The following is a 20,954-nucleotide window of genomic DNA, read 5'->3' on the forward strand; positions in this document are numbered from 1 at the left end:
ATTTGAAATACAGACTGTATCATTTACATTGTTACACCAGTAGGTGGCAACACGTGACCGTAAACAAATGTATTTGTCATTGAATCATTCACTCAAGAGATTCGTTCAAAAGCGCTGATTCTTTCAGTAATGAAGTGAAGTCGTTATGAGTGAGTCATTGAATCATTCATTTAAACCAATTCTTTTTAATAATTCATTCAGATTCATTAAAGTGGAAATGTAAATTTCTTCAGCAACAAATACATATGGTGGGATTTCATCTACTCACTCGGGTTTTCCTTCGTAATGCAGTTGGCTATGCATGTGCGAGTGGCTTTATCTAAATGATATGCAAACAATTCACATGTGATGTGACAGAGTCTTTCTCTTCTAGAAAAATATGAATGACTCATCCTGCACTACACAGATCTTTGTCTCAGAATGGGAATGTCTCTGACTCTCGGTGTAGAGAATCTGATATTGTTGCACCATTATAAGTACCTTACTTTAAGTGTGTGTTTTTAATAGAGGACCAGTCAGTCTTATTTTCTGTGGTGTTTGATATTTTTCCATAGAGCTTGATTGGTTATGTTCGATGTATTGTCCTGATATGAGTACCTCTCCCTTCTCATTCCTGATCCTCCTGTTGAACTCTTTCCCGTCGATGCACAGAAAGTCTTCTCCGGGCTGGATGATGCCACATTTGATAGCGATCGCTCGTGCCGTGTTGATGTTGTCTCCTGTCACCATACGCACAGTGATTCCAGCACGCTGGCATTTCAGGATGGCGTCGGGCACCTGCGGGCACAAGAGTGATCAGCGGGCATTAGCTCGCTCCAGAGGACAGGGTAAACCGCAGTGCAGCAGTGAATGAGAACACAGGGTTCAGTCCGCTCTCCTGACTCCTCTACTGGCACCACTGAAACCAGTGAGCGCTCATTAGGAGGAATACAAAGAGCTCCTGCGCTAATCATGCACAGGGTTCACACACCTTGGTTAACTTTAAATTCAAGGACCTTTCAAAGACTTTCCAGGTCCAATACCGGATATGGGAACACATTTGTTGTGTCCAGCAACAAACATCGTAGGAGAGCGTGAACGTCACGGCAACGTACAACACAAAGTACCTCACGTGGGAAACACATAACGTAACGCGTAAATGCTCGTAACTAGAGTAAATCAAGCAAGCTAGTGCACATAGGCCACAAAGTGCTGGCGAAATAACATGTTAGCGGACCGGAGGGAATAAGATGAATTTTTTTCCAGAAAACTTCTTACACAAAATAAATTCAAGCACTTTCAAGGACGTGTATCTGTGTGTGTTTATTTTCTAAAACTTTCCAGGGCCTTGATTTTTTTTTTTTTCTTCAGATTCACAAACTTTCCAGGATTTCAAGGACCCCTGGGAACCCTGTAAGCAGTGCTGGATTTCTCAGGCAACAAAAGACAAAATGATTCATCTGAAGGAGAAAGTGCCTAAAACCAGCTCAGACCAGCTCAGACCAGTTCAGACCAGTTCAGACCAGCTCAGTCCAGCTCAGTCCAGCTCAGACCAGCTCAGACCAGCTCAGACCAGTTCAGACCAGCTCAGTCCAGCTCAGTCCAGCTCAGACCAGCTCAGACCAGCTCAGACCAGCTCAGTCCAGCTCAGACCAGCTCAGACCAGCTCAGTCCAGCTCAGACCAGCTCAGACCAGCTCAGACCAGTTCAGACCAGCTCAGTCCAGCTCAGTCCAGCTCAGACCAGCTCAGACCAGCTCAGACCAGTTCAGACCAGCTCAGTCCAGCTCAGAGCAGCCAACAGACCAGCTCAGTCCAGCTCAGACCAGCAAACTCTAGGCTGGTTTTAGGAAGCTTTTTTTCTAGTTTGATTTTGTGGTCGTCTTCATTCAGATTTATGTTGAATCAAGCGATGTGAGTTATTTAGACAGTTGGATTCTAAAATATTTGGAAGTCAAATTCGCAATTTGCATATATTGCACACACACACACTATATATATCAGAGTTATTGTCGTTAAAACTTTTTTTAAATTATTATTCTGTTAATTGCAATTAGGCTGAAATAAAATGAAATGTAAATATTAGGTTAAAAAAAAAACTTAAACTAAATGCAAATTAAAAATGTTGCCTTGGCAATAAACTGAAATAAGATTGAGTTGAAGCACGGAAATTATAAGGTGGAAATAAATAAAAACTAAAACTGAAGATAGATAGATAGATAGATAGATAGATAGATAGATAGATAGATAGATAGATAGATAGATAGATAGATAGATAGATAGATAGATAGATAGACAGATAGATAGACAGATAGATAGATAGATAGATAGATAGATAGATAGATAGATAGATAGATAGATAGATAGATAGATAGATAGATAGATAGATAGATAGATAGATAGATGGATAGATGGATAGATAGATAGATGTTGGTCTAGACACTAAAGCGATAGATGATATCTGATTGACTAGACGCTGAAGTATTTCTGAGAAAAGTGAAGACGAGCCGGTCCCGCTAAAGTCATCAGGAGAAGAGGAAGAGCCTCATCAATAAAACACCACGGCAGAGGAAGGTGACGCGGTAACTTTAGACATTTAACACTAATGGATTTGTTTACAGATCCTTAGGTTTCGGCTGTTTATTAGGGAAAGGAATGGCTCACGTGTCCCGTCAGGTAACAGAACGCCAAATCTGTGTCCCCATCGTCAACGAGTTTTCAAAGTGCTTTTGCACAAACCCATTCAATCCAAAGCAGGACAACAGAGGGTTCACCCTGCAGTCAGACCTTCATCAATGTTCCTTCATTCATGCTGATATTCTGTTTTCTGAAAGAAGCCTTCAACAAACTGACAATTACTGAGCGTGGCTCTAGAGATGGAGAACGAGAGCAAAGAAACAGCGGATAAAAAGAAGAGGTTAAATAATGCATCAGTATAGACGCTTCTTCAGTCCCTGTGCATGATTTGAGGACCAGGCCACTCTTTCACAATATCATCTCTACCGATTCCCAGTATTATCCTGCAATCTAAAACCACATGCACTGGACAGTGTTTCTGCAAGACAAAAACACCTTGTGTTGCATTTACACAGCAAACTTGCTGAAACCCGTCTAATTGATAGTTACTGTACTCTCTAAAAACAAATGCTGGGTTGTTTCAAACTTTCAACCCACGTTTGGGCCAAATATCGACCGACCCAACCATTGGGTTGTTTTTGTCCATGTTTGACTCAACCATTGGTTGAAACAACCCAGCATTTTTTAGTGTAAGACTTTTAGTATAATTGTCCAACCGTCCATCTTCAGCTCGTGCTTCACGTGTCTATTTTCGGTGAAATCTTTACGGATTTTTATAAAGTAAATGTAAGAATAACTTTGATATTGTTAGTAATATTACCAGATGAACACTTACTGGACTGAAGCGACTTTGGTTTACTTGATTATCCAAAAATCCTTTTTTTGAAAAATCATGATCCATCAGGCTTTTGAGGAAGGCTTATGTGTTCATCTCTAAATCATCATTGTATTGCATTGCATTATTATATGTTTAAAACTACAGAGCTTTGATCATAAAACTAAGCATGTAAATATCATCTTACTAAAACATATTATTGGAAGATATTGGGTGACGACTGATATTTATATGAATTTTTTTTTTTTTGCAACTAGTCTGATCTCATTGATTTACATTACAAACTATCAGAATTTCATCTCACTTTTTTACCATATTAATATCAGAATCTGCTCTGAATAAATTTGAGCTGTTTTTCCTGCATTTTCTCACTATATCATACTATATGAGGTATAAAAACCTGATGTTTCAAATATGATACAATATGGGTTCATAAAGGTTCAATAAAAAAAAAAAAACTTTTACCTTTAAAAAAGGTTTCCAGGGTTAAGATAGTGTGTATTAAAGACTAGACATCAACTAGACAACTTTGAAAATATATAGCTTTTCACATTTTTAGCAAAATCAGTAAATGCTGATGCGGAGGTCACATTACAGGTGTGTTCTCATGCATAAAATGCTAAATATTTCAAATAAAAACCATGACATGATCAAATATGAAGAAAGTTCTGACCTCGGGTCTGACAGGATCCTCAATTCCAACGACACATATTGCGGTCAGGTCGGTCAAGATGTTGTTCTCGTCCTCCCAGTTGGGCTCGGGGTTTCCGGAGAAGTCCCGATAGGCCACACAGATGGTCCTGAGTCCGTCACACGCCATGGGCTCGATGATCTTCTTCACCATCTCGTCCCGGTCCCTCGGCCTGAACACGCGAGTTTCTCCAACATCGTTCAGAATAAGAGAACACCTGAACCAAACACACCAGAGTCACTCGTATCATTGAGTCCATGTGCACTTTCCAACCGTTGGGTTCGTTTTATACATATTTGACTCAACCATCAACCCAGCATTTTTTAGTGGAAGACTTTTAGTATAATTGTACAACTGTCCATCTTCAGCTTGTGCTTCACGTGTCTATTTCCTGTGAAATCTTTACGGAAGTAAATGTAAGAATAACTTTGATATTGTTAGTAATATTTCCAGATGAACACTTACTGGAATGAAGCGACTTTGGTTTACTTGATTATACAGAATTTTTTTTCTTTTTTTTTTTTTGAAAAATCATGAGCATCAAATATGATCCATCAGGCTTGTGAGGAAGGTTTATTTGTTGATCTCTAAATCATCATATATTGCATTGCATTATTATATGTTTAAAACTACGGAGCTTTGATCATAAAACTAAGCTTTTAAATATCATTTTACTAAAACATATTATTGGCAGATATTGGGTGACGACTGATATTTATATATGCAACTAGTCTGATCTCATCAGAATTTCATCTCACTTTTTTGCCATATTAATATCAGAATCTGCACCACATTGCACATCTAAATCATTCCAGGATCAGTAATTCAACATAACGACCTTCCATTTGCTATGGAGACGTTGAAATGCTTTCATGACGAATTGTGGATAGACATCATAGATGAAAGGCACTCACTTTTTAAGGATGATTTCAGACGCTCCTTTGCTGTACATCCGGAAGTTTCCGTCGGGAAGCTTGATGACGGTGCTCATGGACTTCCTCGATGAGTTAAACGTGTACACCTTGTAGAGCTTCTCCTCGGGGATCTGGTTGCGAACGGTCTGGTAGTCTCGCTTCAGGTCCAGAACCAGTCCCAGAAGGCCACACTCGGTTTTGTTGCCCACTTGTTTGGGAAGACCTCCCTCTTTATCTGCAGGCTGGAAACACCAGAGAGGAATCAGAGACCAGTTACACAAGCTACATACTGCATTAAAGTCAAGTCAAGTCAAGTCAGCTTTATTTTATCTTTTACAGCATTTTGCACAGCAACTCTGTATTCATTTCCCTCAGTCATTCTGGGTTGGATTTGTTATAAATCTCAAACTCAAAATATTAAACTTCATCAGGAACTGCTCTACATACAGACTCCAATCAAACTTTGATTTGTAGAATTAATTCTAGAGTGTGTATGAACTTTGTTGCATGAACTTTAATAATACATTTATTCATAGCAGACGCTTTTATCCAAAGCGACTTACAAATGAGAACAATATAAGCAGAGAAACTAACAATAGGACAACAATATACAAGTGCTATGACCCTTCCAGTTTAGTCTAACGCAGTACCAGTTTTTCCATAAAAAAATAAAAATAAAAAAAATAAAATAATCTGTTACACTTAAATAGCTCTTTTTTCGGCACTCAAAGCACTTTACGGAAGGAGGGAATCTCCTTGACCACTTTTACACTTTACACAATCTCTCACTGACACTGGGATTTAAAGACTCAAAATGTAACCAATGTTTTCATTTTCTATGGAAATTGTAATATATACATATACAGTGTGTATCATCTTTTCATGCTTTAGCATGCTGGATTGTTTTTTGTTTTGTTTGTTTTGTCCAAAGTTACTTTTAGTCCACTTATTACTTACAAACATTGTAATTGTTGTAATTGTAAGTGTTGACAGATTCAATCGGGATCAAGTCACTGTTCTGTTCTTTAAACATCTCTACATGTGATCCAAATGATCTAAACTGATATAATGATTGTTTCTTACATTTCAATGCCTGAAAAAGCTTAAAAAATACATTTCATATCACAAAACCTATTCAAATCTCATTATCTGAATTTTTCTGCAAATAATATCTTGCTAGAATTACTTCAGGGAATTTAATTGTATAATCTGTTTATTTATTTATGAGAAGAAATGCTGAAATGCCAAGACCTTGATTGTGAATTAACTTTACTGATTTACTTTTACAGTACTTCTCATAATTATGGTTGTCCCACTAGTGTTTGGCGGGAAACTTGTATATTTAATGTTGAATCCTGTGTATACTATGCAAACGCTTGAACATGTCTGAGGTGAGACATGCTGATATTTTTGTGGACTAGACATTGTTTAGTGCCAGTTTTGCTGCTCACAGCATTTTTTCTTTTTCTTTTTTTGCACTATGTGGACTACACCTTGTGAAATGCAGCTTCTAAAATAAACCACAACTAGCATTTTGAAAACCACTCCATTGTACTGAGCCTTCCTAAACTTCTCCAGGCCTCTCGACAACACTCTACAGGACACACTGTGGTAATATATACTGTATCTGAATGATTTAACATACGTTGCCTTGATCAAAAATGTTCATTAACTTCAGCATTGCGTGATACTATTTCAAAGTGATTTCTGTCATTTTGACTGATAATAAATTGTATTTACCTGTAAAAACAAACCTGGATTTGAGGAGAAAAACAAGAGATTCATGCATTCCAGTTAATTATTAATGGGATATTTCATAAATTAAATTGGGAGAACAGACCACAAATGTGCTGTAGCCTATATATATTGTCCTTTTAAATACTATTACAGCAGAATGCAAAGAAAAAAAGAAAGAAAATAATCATGAGGAAAAGAATACAGCGACTGAAAAGAGCTCTTGCCATAGATATTCTTGTTATATTGTCACATTAAAATACCAAGTGTTACGTTATTCTCATGAAACATGAAGGGAAATTGACAGCTCATCCAGTCAAACTGACGGTTAAAATTATGAAGATTATGAATTCTTTATTCCAGAGCCATAGGTCCATATCACAAAGTAAAGAAACTGAAAGAAAAGAATAACATACAAACATAGATTTGGATACAACAAACAATTTTTAAGAACATACAAACTTGAGTTCCAGTGCTTCCAGAACCAGGAGGAATACCATGTATCACTTAATGTTGGATCATTTAAGACAATTATCATTGTATTTTTCAAATCACCCAATCAACACATGAAATAATACATATAAATCCTTACCACAGCATGCAACGTAGGAACATCACTATACGAACATTTGGCTAGCACTTGTCCACCCTGGGAGTTTAAGCAGAACTCTTAATGCATCATTAAATGCCATCTTAAGCTTTTTCATTTAAGCTTTACTACAGTATATCTACACCTTAGATGTGCCGTGTAAAATGACGTACAGTAAGTTCTAAAAAGTGCTATTTTAACATCACCTGTGATATTTGTAGGCCAACCTTAGGATTTGAAACGATTCGTTTCAGTCTTTTTGAATGGAAGTTCCCCAAACCGGAAGAGCCAGCCATAATTCAAAACGCAGTAAGATCTTCAGGAATATGGTGGATAATATCTCATATTTGCTCACCTGGGTCATTCAAAACTGCTCATGCGTTTGATGCGGATTTCGTGGCACCTTCAGAGAGGCGCTGGCATTGAACGCTCTTCTGAACAGCTGTCCTCTCCCTGGTCAACACACACTCCTATGAACCACGACATATGGCAAAACATGCACTGGCAGCAAATACTTCCTCTTTACGGCCCCATTCGGCTCCTAATCTCCACACGGGCCCTCGCTCTCTTCTCCTGCTCACTGCAGGGCCACCAGTGTCTCCTAGAAGGTCATTTTCATAGCACCTCTTTAATTTCCCAGCATTCCCTACACTGACAGTGACAGGCCATGAGGGAGGCATTTTGCCAAAGCTGACTGGCTTAAAGGGATAGTTCACCCAAAAATGAAAATTAGCCCATGATTTACTCGCCCTCAAGTCATTCTAGGTATATATGACATTCTTCTTTCAGACGAATACAATCAGAGTTATATTAAAAAAATGTCCTGGCTCTTCCAAGCTTTATAATGGAAGTGACTGGCTTTATATTTTTTAAAGTCCATCAAAGTGCATCTATCCATGACAAAAGTACATCTATCATCATAAAAGTGCATCTGTCCATGACAAAAGCGCATCTATCCATCATAAAAGTGCATATATCCATCATAAAAGTGCATCTATCATCATAAAAGTGCATCTATCATCATAAAAGTGCATCTGTCCATCATAAAAGTGCATCTGTCCATCATAAAAGAGCATCTATCCATCATAAAAGTGCATATATCATCATAAAAGTGCATATATCCATCATAAAAGAGCATCTATCCATCATAAAAGTGCATCTATCATCATAAAAGTGCATCTGTCCATCATAAAAGTGCATCTATCATCATAAAAGTGCATCTATCATCATAAAAGTGCATCTGTCCATCATAAAAGTGCATCTATCATTATAAAAGTGCATCTATCATCATAAAAGTGCATCTGTCCATCATAAAAGTGCATATATCCATCATAAAAGTGCATCTATCATTATAAAAGTGCATATATCCATCATAAAAGCGCATCTATCCATCATAAAAGTGCATCTATCCATCATAAAAGAGCACCAATCCATCATTAAAGCGCATCTATCCATCATGAAAGTGCATCTATCATCATAAAAGTGCATCTATCCGTGATAAAAGTGCTCCACAGGCTCTGGCGGGTTAATAAAGGCCTTCTGAAGAGAAGTGAAGCGTTTGTGTAAGAAAAATATAAATTTTTAAAACTTTACCGATTAAAATAACTAGCTTCCAGCAGACGGCCGTACGCAAGTCGACTTACGCCACAAGAGTAACACTTGACGATGTGTGATGTAGATGTAGAAGTAGCGTAAGCTTTGACGCCTCTCGCGGTTCAAACAAACAGGTCTGGGCAACAAACTCAAGCTCCTCCCACATTTCTCTTTAAAATTTCTTGTTTTAGACTCTAATTCATGACTGGTGTGTTTCTCTCTCTATCCTCTGCACTTCCACGTTCGTCATTACGTTGTGTGTCGGGTCAAGTGTTACTCTTTTGGTGTAAGTCGACTTGCGTAGGCCGTCTACTGGAAGCTAGTTATTTTAGTCTATAAAGTAAAATATGGATTAAATGTATTAGTAGGAGTAGAAATATAAAATTTATAAAATAGGAGTAAAATACGAAATATGGATATTTTTCTTACACAAACGCAGCCTTCGCTTCAGAAGGCCTTTATTAACCCACCAGAGCCTGTGGAGCACTTTTATGATGGATGGATGCACTTGTATGGACTTAAAAATATACAGCCATTCACTGCCATTATAAAGCTTGGAAGAGCAGGACATTTTTTAATATAACTCTGATTGTATTCGTCTGAGGAAGAATGTCATATACACCTAGGATGAGTTGAGGGTGAGTAAATCATGGGCTAATTTTCATTTTTGGGTGAACTATCCCTTTAAATGAGTGAGTGGCAGGCCGAGGAGTCGCGGAGAGGCTTTGGCAGAGTCTCTGAACCACATGGAGCGGCTGCAGCCGGACAAACGACTTTGCCCAAAATGAGTCACAACTTATCAAACACGAGACAGCAAGATATTTCACCTTGTCATGGGCACGAAGAAAAAATGCTCCCAAAATAGCATTTAGTTTTACAAAGAAGCAGTTTTTTCCAGCATATGACGAGCAGCAGGCATTTTGTCTAAGCATAACCCTTAGAAAACAAAAGGTGGTTCATGATAAGATACACCAGGGATGGGCAACTCTGAAACGCATTTAGGGCCCTATTTTAACGATCTAAACGCATGGTCTAAAGCGCACGGATCAAGTACACTTAGGGCGAGTCCGAATCCACTTTTCCTTGTTTAATGACGGGAAAAATGATCGGCGGTCCCGGCGCATGGTCTAAAAGGGTTGTCCCTATTCTCTTAATGAGTAATGGGTGTGTTTTGGGCATAATGTGCAATAAACCAGTCAGAGTCTCATCTCCCATTCCCTTTAAAAGCCAGTTGCGCTCGCTCCATGGCGGATTCACTATTTACATGGAGGAATTTGCAAGCGGAAAGACCGAACGCTTCTTAGTCGATAAAGTTTTAAATATGGATATTTTTCTTACACGAACACATCGCTTCACTTCAGAAAGCCTTTATTAACCCCCCAGAGCCTGTGGAGCACTTTTATCATGGATGGATGCACTTTTATGATGGACAGATGCACTTTGATGGACTTCAAAAAATATACAGCCATTCACTGCCATTATAAAGCTTGGAAGAGCCAGGACATTTTTTAATATAACTCTGATTGTTTTCGTCTGAAAGAAGAATGCCATATACACCTAGGATGTCTTGAGGGAGAGTAAATCATGGGCTTATTTTCATTTTTGGGTGAACTATCCCTTTTAGGTTATGAATAACCTGTCTATTCCAAAACAATGACAAAATTCACATTTTGGAGATATAAGCATTCAAAACTTACAGTCTCTCACTTCCACTAAAATGGATAAGGGATTTTTATGACATCACCGCGGACTTCAGCTTCTCATTACATCTTCTGTCCAATCAAATGCTCTCTAGAATCTGAAGCTCCGCCCCCTATGCTATAAACACCACCTGGCCAAAGCAACCGTCGACACGTCACAGAGCAATATGTGTTGGAGTGTGTGTTCGGTTGCTCAAACGCTCGAGTTTTATTCTGGTCTACAACTGTACGATGGTTAAGATTGAAATGGCTAAAATTTATTCACACCATCCTCTAATATTGAATCCAGCGTATCATCAGCGCTCGGATTCGCTTCCATGCTGCTGTCAGTCTGTGAGGTAAACTAAACGCTATTGGCTATTTGAAAAGGGGGAGGGGCCTTTCAATATGTCCCACCTTAGCTTCCTGTTTCAGTGGAAATTACATCAACGCATCAAACAAAGCTGTGCGATCCAAGGCACTTCAGTGGGGTTTTAAAGGTAATGGACCTGTTCCCAGATTCCCAGGGAGAAGACAATTAAAAACACATTGTGCATTAATAAAACACAAGCAACATGTAAACCCCAAACTGATCATTTGTGCTCAAACGCACCTTTAAAAAAGATGCAAGAAGGTCCAACTGCAACTGTCTTTGATGTAACTAAGAATCCAGAGTTAACAAAACACACCGTAGCCGGTGACCTAGAGAACAGTGCTGAAACACACACACACACACACTGCCGCATACGCACATGTAACCTCCAATCAAGAATTGATGGGATCCCGGGAACATGACATCAGTGTCAGACCTGACCTCTCCAATCACAGGGCCAGGAGGTCTGATGGAACATGTGGTAAAGAAACCTGAGCTCAGACTACCGGCTGCAGTATCAGTGTTCGTGTTCATCACCTGTGCCATGTGTCCGACTCACATTGCAGGATTCCACTAACTCTTCCGTGGCTGCATACCGGTGAGACACGCTACATACATTATGAATGGCAAATCTGTATCAAGTACAGGTAAAAGTTGCACAGATGCTTCAAATAGGTGGGCAGCCGTTCTGCCTGAGAACATGACTTTCCCTCTGGTTGTGTTCTGGCCATTTAGGTCGGAAACAATGCTTTTTCTTTTTCCCAACAATGCTAGTTAATAGGGTTGTAACGATTCCCTCATGTCACGATTCGATACATATCGCGATACTGAACTCACGATACGATATTAATGCGATACTCCAAGACATATGATAAAAGGTTTACAAAAAATGTACTGTTGATTAAAATGCTAAATTTGGTGTTTCATTGTGTGTGTAAATGAATAGTCTTGGACTTGGTGCTGAAACCCAAAGCACAGGACAATAGAGACGCCAGAATAACAATATTCATGATTCTGAAGCTGAAAATACTGAATTATTGTAGATGAATATGCTTTCACTGTCACTGACTAGATATATTTATAATAATGTAGGACACTTTTACTGGGAACATCAGACATCTGGCATTATCAGGACACACAAGTATCCCCCCATTTCATTATTATACATTATATTCAATATTATATAGTAGTTTAATGTAGTTCTGACACTAAAACGCTCAAAACTTACATTTTTTCTCACACAGTAATTTTCATTTTGGGTGATCTACAGGATATAGACAATACATATTGTCACTATCCACGCATTTTTGTATTGCGACATATTGTGACACCCCTACTAGTTAATGTTACCACATTGGACTAAAACATTTTTTGTCAAAAACCTTGCTTTGTGTTCCTGGTCAAAAATGTCTTGCCTACAAAAACTGCTTATAAATCTCTCATTATGCTATGCTGTTGCAAACTATTGGATTCAATCTTTTTCTCAACTTTTTTTCTTTCAATAAGTGCAGGTTTTGTATTTGTTTTTGACAACTGATTGATCGTAGACCTCATTAATCTGAACACATGCACCTGAAGTGAATAAGCTTGAGTGGACTTTATTTATTCAGAAACTGAGGTGCAAGAGCTCAGATCAATGAGGCCTGTGATCAACCAGTTCCAAAAACTAATTAAAAACCTGTGCTAACTGAGAGAAAACACTCTGACAAAAAGATTGAATCCAATATTTGATGATAATATAGCATAACGAGAGATTTAAAAGCAATTTAAAAGGCTGGCCATTATTGATTTGGAACACCAGATTCGGTGAATGAGTTTCAGCAAAGCGTAAGAGTTAATGAAGGATTTTTCTTCAGGGTGAGTTGGGAAGGAGGCTTTGAAAAGTTTCTGAAGCCGCTCTTGAGTTTCGGGTGAGGAAAAGGTCATGCATTAATTACGTAATGTAGCAGTAAAGCATGGTTTGCTGGATCTCTCACAGGATGAAGAGTTCTGCTCATTTCAGTCAATGTTAAAACAAGATGTCTGGAATGATATGCTTATCCATGCTGTGTCTGGTTCTGAGAGCTCTCAGAGCCGGTCTCCTGGGATGAGTTCAGTGCGTTGTGCTAGTCTGCTGAGAGGAGGCGTTCGCTAGGCCTGTTTCAGCTCATCGGCATCTCAAAGCAAGATCAGGAACAGATCTGATTCCAGCTCACAGAACCAAGAGTTGTGACTTTTGTTGATTCTTTTTTTTTTTTTTTTTTTCATAACTCATTGTCTCGACTGTTTCCAGACTGTTCTTTTATGGAAACCAACCCAATCTGGCGCTCCAAAATACACAGCGATTATTCTGCAGCGTTCTTGACTGTCAAAGTCTCACACATATGGAGACGAACACATGAAAAGACAAACGCAGTCCTAATTCCAATAAACTAGGATTTCATCTCTGTGTTAATATGATACACTTTCAGCGATTTCGGTAACACTTTACAATAAGGTTCATTAGTTAACATTAGTTAACTACCTTAGTTAACATCAACTAAGAATGAACAATACTTCTTCAGCATTTATTAATCTTAATATTAATTTCAACATTTACTAATACGTTATTAAAATCAAAGGTTGCATTTGTTAACATTAGTTAATGCACTGTGAACTAACATGAACACACAATGAACAGCTGGATTTTTATGAACTAACATTAACAAAGATTAACTAATACAGTAACAAATGTATTGCTCATTGTCAGTTCATGTTAGTTAATACATTACAGTTTTTTTCAATCGCTAACAAGCGCTTACCCATACTTCAGATAATTTTTCTAAACTCTTAACACAGACTCACACCTACAAAACACAATTGGCCAAATGGTTAATTGTCTTCTCAAAAACACATTTTGTTAAATATACACTAACTCTTCATTTCAAAACAGAACACATGTTTCTCTGTGCACACACTAACTTTACCAAAACACTGGAAATCTGACTCAAAATGAAATTATTCTGTCAAAGAATAACACTTGTTTTCACTTCACAAGGTACATGCAGTCAATCAAAGTACACCAGGTTTCAAAATACTGGCTATTGTTGACATTACTAAAACTGTATAGACTTTTATGTTTCAGTTTTACAGGTATCTGCATGCAAAACATGCAATCCACCGTTTTACACTAAATTTCTTGGTTGGGAACTGTATGTCCACATGTACAGTACTGTTCACATTCATAAACATTCCAGTAAAAAGCAAATCAGTTTTTATTCCTTTACTGTTTACTACAGGAGGTACAGTAGAAAAATATCCATGAAACACACAAGAGCATTCTGAACAAAAAAACAACAGCAAAAACATTACATTTTGTCCAGGTCGACGCCTTTTGGCCAGATTGAATCCTGCCTCATCTATGTATATGAATTCATGAGGGGCCTGGTTGGCCTCCAATTCCATAACTCTCAAAACAAAGTTTATGTAAATCATATCATCACTGTATACTATACTGTACTGTAACATATTACTGTGTAGGTTACCTACTTGCAAAGTGCAAAGCTTATAGAACTGGACATTGAATTGAATATACAGTACACTATATCTGGACATATTGTCGTTGTAGCTCCTTGACTCTCTCACTGATATATTGTTTCTGAACTGATATCATTGCAGAAGCAGAGGTTTTTATAAACTTTCATATTGTAAAAATATTAGTACAATTTGAAATAACTGATTTCTTTTTAAAAAAATATGTATGTCATGTGTAAAATGTAATTTACAGTATTCCTGTGATGAAAAGCTGGATTTTCAGCATCATTACAGGAAGATGCATATGGACTCGAAAAGCTTGTTTCTTCATGACATTGTTCAAAAAGCAACACATTTTGCTAGCAATCAAAATCACATTTTGCTAAAATCATGAAATTTACAAAAATGGTAAAAGTTTCATGTAAATGGTAAATACAGTAAATATATGCAGTCCATACTGTATCTAAGGTTTGGAATATTGTTTTTGCTGTTGTGGGATGTTGTGTGTTAACATTTGTAAATACTACAAAAACACTCTATAATTTTGTTGGGAGGTATAGCTTGTCTGTTAAGAAAATTTAAGCATTATGGAAATGTGTTCACTGACTGCATATTGTGTGAAAAATACAAGAAATATGTGAATGGTATGGCCACAAAAGACTGATGCTGTGCTAATTGTGTTTAGAGTTTTGAAAATGTAAACACTGGTTGGACAAACGCTTGTTAGCGACTGAAAAAAACTGTAACTAATGAACCTTATTGTAAAGTGTTACCATGATTTCTGTTTATTTGAAGAAACTTTCTCTCTTGAACTTTTATAACACTGAGCATAATCCTCATTTCAAATACATACACTAAAAAATAAAGGTTCCAAAAGGGTTTTTTTTTTTTTTTTTTTTTTTTTTGCCATAGAATAACTATTTTGGGTTCCCCAAAGAACCTTTCAGTGATCAGTAATTAAAATAAAAAATTTTCTTAGTGTGAGATTAAACCTAAAGAACATTTTTCCAATGTAAAGAACCTTTTTGTGGAATGAAAAGGATGTTAAATGATGTTCATGGATGTTAAATGGGAGGTATAATGCCCTTTTCACAAGATGTAAAATAAGTCTCTGATGTCCCCAGAGTGTGTGTGAAGGTTTAGCTCAAAATACCCCACAGATATTTTTATATAGCATGTTAAAGTTGTCACTTTTTGAGGGTGAGCAAAAACACACTGTTTTGTGCCTGGCCCTTTAAATGCAAATGAGCTGCTGCTCCCGGCACAGGGGGCGGAGCTTCAAGAGCTTGTGTGTGTTAGCAGCTCCGATTACCTCACACACACACACACACACACACACACACAGACACACACACACACACACACGAAAATGTCAGAAACTGTTCTGCCTTTTATGTTTAAACGGAGTCAGACAAAGATGGAGAGACTCAAGAAGAAGTGACAACATGTAGAAAGCAACAGGACGTCTCTGAATGGTTAGTTGATAAATTTATTTTGCTGATGTGGAGTTAACTATCTTCAATTAGCATATTCTGTCATGATAATCTATAGATCGCTGTATAGGAACTGTTGTGAGATGCACACAGAGTGACTGTCTATTGCATGTGAAAAGACGGATGCGACAGCTTGAGCTGACTCACAAATGATCTCGACCACAACAACTCTTCCTCTTCTCAACATGGACTGTGTGTTCTGGGGGCGGGTTCATGTAAAGTTTAGGGTTGGTGATGTCACTAACCCAGGAGGAATGTGGTGTAGTCTCTACCAGCCGTTTGTTGTAGTCCTTAAAAAACGATTTCTTTAAAAGCAAATATCTCCCTTTGCTTTGAACTTTGAGCGCTGTAACTTTACAGATGTTGTTTATGCTCAAACAGCAACATTACACACTAACTAAAGCTAGAAAAGTCAAATCATACTCAACCACCCCTTTAAAGGTTCTTTATGAAACCAAAGTTGCCAATAAAGAACCTTGATTTTTAAGAGTGTAGATATTAATTTTTCAATGCGATGCTGAATGGAACGGATATAGTAATACTTAAGGGTACAGTGACTCAAATTAGCTGCATCATTTTTGGTTTTAATACACAGAGTAAAATAAGGTCCTCATTTGAATGACACATTTTTTTGTGATGCTATAATGGTGATTCATTTTATTTTTCAGAGGTTAATATTCTGCTAAACATAGTGTTCCAAAGATGCAAGACCTGTTCACGCCGAGGACCATAACTGTAACCATAAAAATTAAGATGATGAATGATAAAAACATTGACAGCCAATCAGAATCCATCCTGCTTTAAAGAGCTCAGGTATTTTAAGCGTCAGATGGCTTATAATAAACAGAACGATATCATCTGCTGACGTTTATGCTAATATAGTTATCGTTAAAGTTATCTTTATAGTTATCGTTCTGGGTGTGAACAGGCTTTTAGAGGGTTTGACTGACATGAGGGTGATGTTTCATATATTTCTGCTGACCTTGTGGTGCTAATGTATTACACTGTATTATTAATGTATTACACTGCCAGGCCAAAAAGAAAGCCGCCATTTGGAGAGTCTAGGATAGAGTTTTAAGAGTCCAAAAATGAATGCAACTCTTGATGGAAATAAATGTTGTGATGTTGCATAAGCTAAAAAATGACATGACGAATGCACACTGTAATCTAGACAAAACTAAAAGCTAAACGAGTCTGTGACGTCTTTGGTTCCAGGGCTGGCAGTGTATATGAGTAATATCTTGTGTTTATACATTATTAACATTAAAGTCTATTGTTTCAAACACTGGTATTAGCGATTTAATTTCTTACCAGTATTTTAGTAGTATAGGCGCTGTTGAGGGCTATAGCATTGACCAGTGTCTCCAGGGTTTTGGCTGGGATGGAGCTGGGCTCTGGGATCGTCTTGTAATGGAAATCCGCCACAAAGCATTGCACCGCCGTCATGCGGTTGGTGGTCAGCGTCCCAGTCTTGTCTGAGCAGATCGCCGTGGCATTGCCCATGGTCTCGCAAGCGTCCAGATGGCGGACCAAATTGTTATCCTTCATCATTTTCTATCAGCACAGACAAAAAAAGTATTAGTCATAGTTATAGATAACCAGCTAATATAACATGTTGTGGTAGAGTGCATTCTGGATATGCCTGAAAACTGTGATGCACATTCCACTTTACCTATATGAGCAGCTGTCTACATAATAACCCTCTAGCTGGTTTGTAAGGAAGCTTGTTTCCGCCACAGAATGAAAAATAAATAAGGTAATTGTGAGTTTACATCTCGCAATTGTGTGTTATAAAGTCAGAATTGTGAGATATAAACTTGCAATTCTGAGAATTATTATTTTTTCCTTAGAATTTGACTCGCAATTGCGTGTTTATATCTCACAATTCTCAGAAAAGATGTCAGAATTACTAGATATAAACTCGCAATTGCATGTTATAAAGTCAGAATTTCGTGATATAGAGAAAAAAAGTCAGAATTGCAGAAATTCTGACGTCATAACACACAATTACGGCTTTATATCACGCAATTCTGACTTTATATCACGCTATTCTGAGAAATAAAGTCAGAGTTGAGAGATGTAAACTCGCAATTGTGAGATAAAAAGTCGCAATTATCTTTTAAAGTGCTTTATTCTGTGGTGGAAACAAGCTTCCACAGAAATGGGACATTTTGATGTTCATGAATGTTTTTTCATGTTATAACGTATTGAAGTGGAAGAAAACACATGTGCTACCACTTGAAATGAGGAGCATCAGCAATTCATCCCATTCACGAGTGTCAAAACGCCACTTATTGTTTCAATTTTGTGATAAAAAGGACAGAGTTTGAAAGCTGAGACGTTTTTCGTATCAGAAGTAAGAAGACACGAAGCTCTTTGTCATCATTGGAAGGGAAGCGCGCTACGAATAATGATTGGCAATCCTGGCTTGAACTATGGGTGATTCCTAGGGTTAAATAAAGCCTGCATTAATGTCGCTATTTTTTAACTGTTAATGCATTATTGTCACGTTAACTGCAACAGCCCGAAATTCAACAGAAGAGACGTCCTCTTCACACACATTAAGAGGTGTAGTCTGACATGTTTCTCTGCACCCTTTTGATTGACAGGATATAGTCGGCCCTGATCATCGGCTGTTTTTCAACAATCTGCCATTGGTAATGAAATAATGAAAATAATAGCTCTTATCGGCTAATACTGATTATTGGCTGATTAATAGGTGAATCCATAAAAACAATAAAATACAAATACTTGACATATATAATAAAAAAAACAAAAACAACAAAAACAACGGTGCAGACGGATGCAAGAATGTGAACATGATACACTCTGAATCAGTGTTGGCATTAAAAGTGTTCCTATGATGCCCAAAATCGCTCTCTGGGTAATCAGCTCATTAGGTTAATTTAATGTCAAAGTATTAAAGGATTAGTTCACTTCAGAATTAAAATTTCCTTATAATTGACTCTCCCCCACGTCATCAAAGATGTTCATGTCTTTCTCTCTTCAGTGGAAAAGAAATGAAGGTTTTTGAGGAAAACATTCCAGGATTGTTCTCCATATAGTGTCTTCAATGGGGTCCAACGGGTCGAAGGTCCAGATGTGAGTTTCAGTGCAGCTTCAAAGTCTCGACACGATCCAGCCGAGGAATAAGAGTCTCATCTAGACAAATCATCAGTCATTTTAGAACAAAAATAAACATTTATATACTTTTATCCACAAATGCTCGTACATTACGTGGTCACGTTGAAAGGTCAAGCGTGATGTAGGCGGAAGTACCGGTCTAGTGTTTACAAAGCGAATGTGCAGAGACCAAGCCAAACACCATTAAAAAAAAAAAAAAAGGTAAAACAATGATGTCAGTCGATTTTGAAGTTGGAGGAGAAACTGAGATTTTTCACACTGCTCTACATTTTCCGCCCACGTCAGGTTACCGCCTCACCTTTCCAATGAGATTACGTAATGTTAAGACATTTGAGGTTAAAAGTATATATTTTAAACATTTTTGTTAGAAAATTACAGATGATTTGTCTAGATGAGACTCTTATTCCTCGGCTGGATCGTGTCGAGACTTTGAAGCTGCACTGAAACTCACATCTGGACCTTCAACTCGTTGGACCCCATTGAAGTCACTATATGGAGGAACATCCTGGAATGTTTTCCTCAAAAACCTTCATTTCTTTTCAACTCAAGAAAGACATGAACATCTTGGATGACGTGGGGGAGAGTACATTATCAGGAAATTTTTATTCTAAAGTGAACTAATCCTTTGAACTAGATCTAAACAGTGTGTGTTCTTCACGTACCTTCACGGAGTAGGCCAGAGAGATGGTCACGGCGAGCGGAAGGCCTTCGGGAACCGCAACCACCAGGACTGTAACACCAATAATGAAGAACTTGACAAAATACTGAATGTAGACTGGAGTGCACTCCGGCAGCCACGGCCTCTTCTGAAGCACAAAGTTATCGATCGCGAAGTAAAGCACCAGGATGATGACTGTAATGGCAGACATTACCAAACCTGAGGACCAGATCACATTAAACACGGCATTAGAGCTCCACTGCGATGATAAAGCGCCAAACCTGTAGACTAATCCTCCAAACACCCTGAAAACACGTAGCACCTGCTTTGCCGATCTGCACAGCCAGCTTTGTCAGTTTTCCTTGCAGAACGGATTTCTCTTTCTTGGAGACGTTGGCCTTCTTCTTCTCTTTGTCATCGGTCTCTCCTCCCTCTGCGCTCTTCAAGGGCTGCATCTCCATCGCAGCGGCGCCATCTTGCTTTTTCACTGTAAAGACCACAGAAAACACACGTCGGTAATGGGCTGTCCGACCTTTGCTCACTGCTATAATTAACGCTGGACCTCGTTGTGAGGGAATCACAAAATAAGAGTAAACCAGAGTTTGAACTCTACTGTTGGGTTTTGTATGTTTGTTTGTATATAAATAGTAACTCGTTAACATAATATATGAATGACCGTTATGTGCTACCAGCCACCAAGTGCACTTAAAACTCCAATAGAAGTCAACATTTCAAGAGGACCAGTAATCTTCTTTTATTTTAAGTACAATTACTGTGGTTTGCAACCACATTCAGCCAACCACCAATTTAATGTTATTTTGAATATCTACATTGATCAAAGGAAACGTGAGGAGGTGAATGAATTTTACATTTATCCAGGAACTGGATTAAACCCCAATCCCGGTAACATTACATGGTTGAGAGACGACTGAAAAACCTTGTCATCTGATGACACAAGCTGGGTATCAAGTTATATGGGACAAACATCTTAAAGGGACAGTTCACCCAATAAAAATGAAAGTTCTATCATTACTCAACCTTATTTTGCTTCAAACCTTTATAACTTTCTTTCTTCTGTGAGACAAACATTCTGTCAGTAACATTCACAGAACGTCCGCTCAACGTCATCTGGTTTTTAATCATGTTCTCAACACTTGCCTTGCCTAAAGTTTTGTAAATGTTACGACTTGTTTCAGAACATTCC

At 37.9% G+C, this 20,954-nt stretch overlaps 1 protein-coding gene across 12 annotated transcripts in view; it reads right to left on the minus strand.

The window, feature by feature from the left end:
- Positions 1–20,954, minus strand: part of atp2b2 (ATPase plasma membrane Ca2+ transporting 2) — a 205,200-nt gene that overhangs the window by 25,134 nt on the left and 159,112 nt on the right. For all 12 annotated transcript variants that reach the window (XM_079857210.1, XM_079857216.1, XM_079857212.1 and 9 more), the window contains 6 exons: positions 20,073–20,237; positions 19,755–19,969; positions 17,260–17,502; positions 4,996–5,237; positions 4,064–4,298; positions 598–777 (listed from right to left, as the gene is read on the minus strand). In XM_079857210.1, coding sequence (XP_079713336.1) covers positions 598–777; positions 4,064–4,298; positions 4,996–5,237; positions 17,260–17,502; positions 19,755–19,969; positions 20,073–20,237 — 1,280 coding nt within the window. The remainder of the gene's footprint in view (positions 1–597; positions 778–4,063; positions 4,299–4,995; positions 5,238–17,259; positions 17,503–19,754; positions 19,970–20,072; positions 20,238–20,954) is intronic.

The sequence above is a fragment of the Squalius cephalus genome (genome assembly GCF_949319135.1).
Source record: "Squalius cephalus genome assembly, chromosome: 22".
In the NCBI taxonomy this organism is placed as follows: domain Eukaryota; kingdom Metazoa; phylum Chordata; class Actinopteri; order Cypriniformes; family Leuciscidae; genus Squalius; species Squalius cephalus.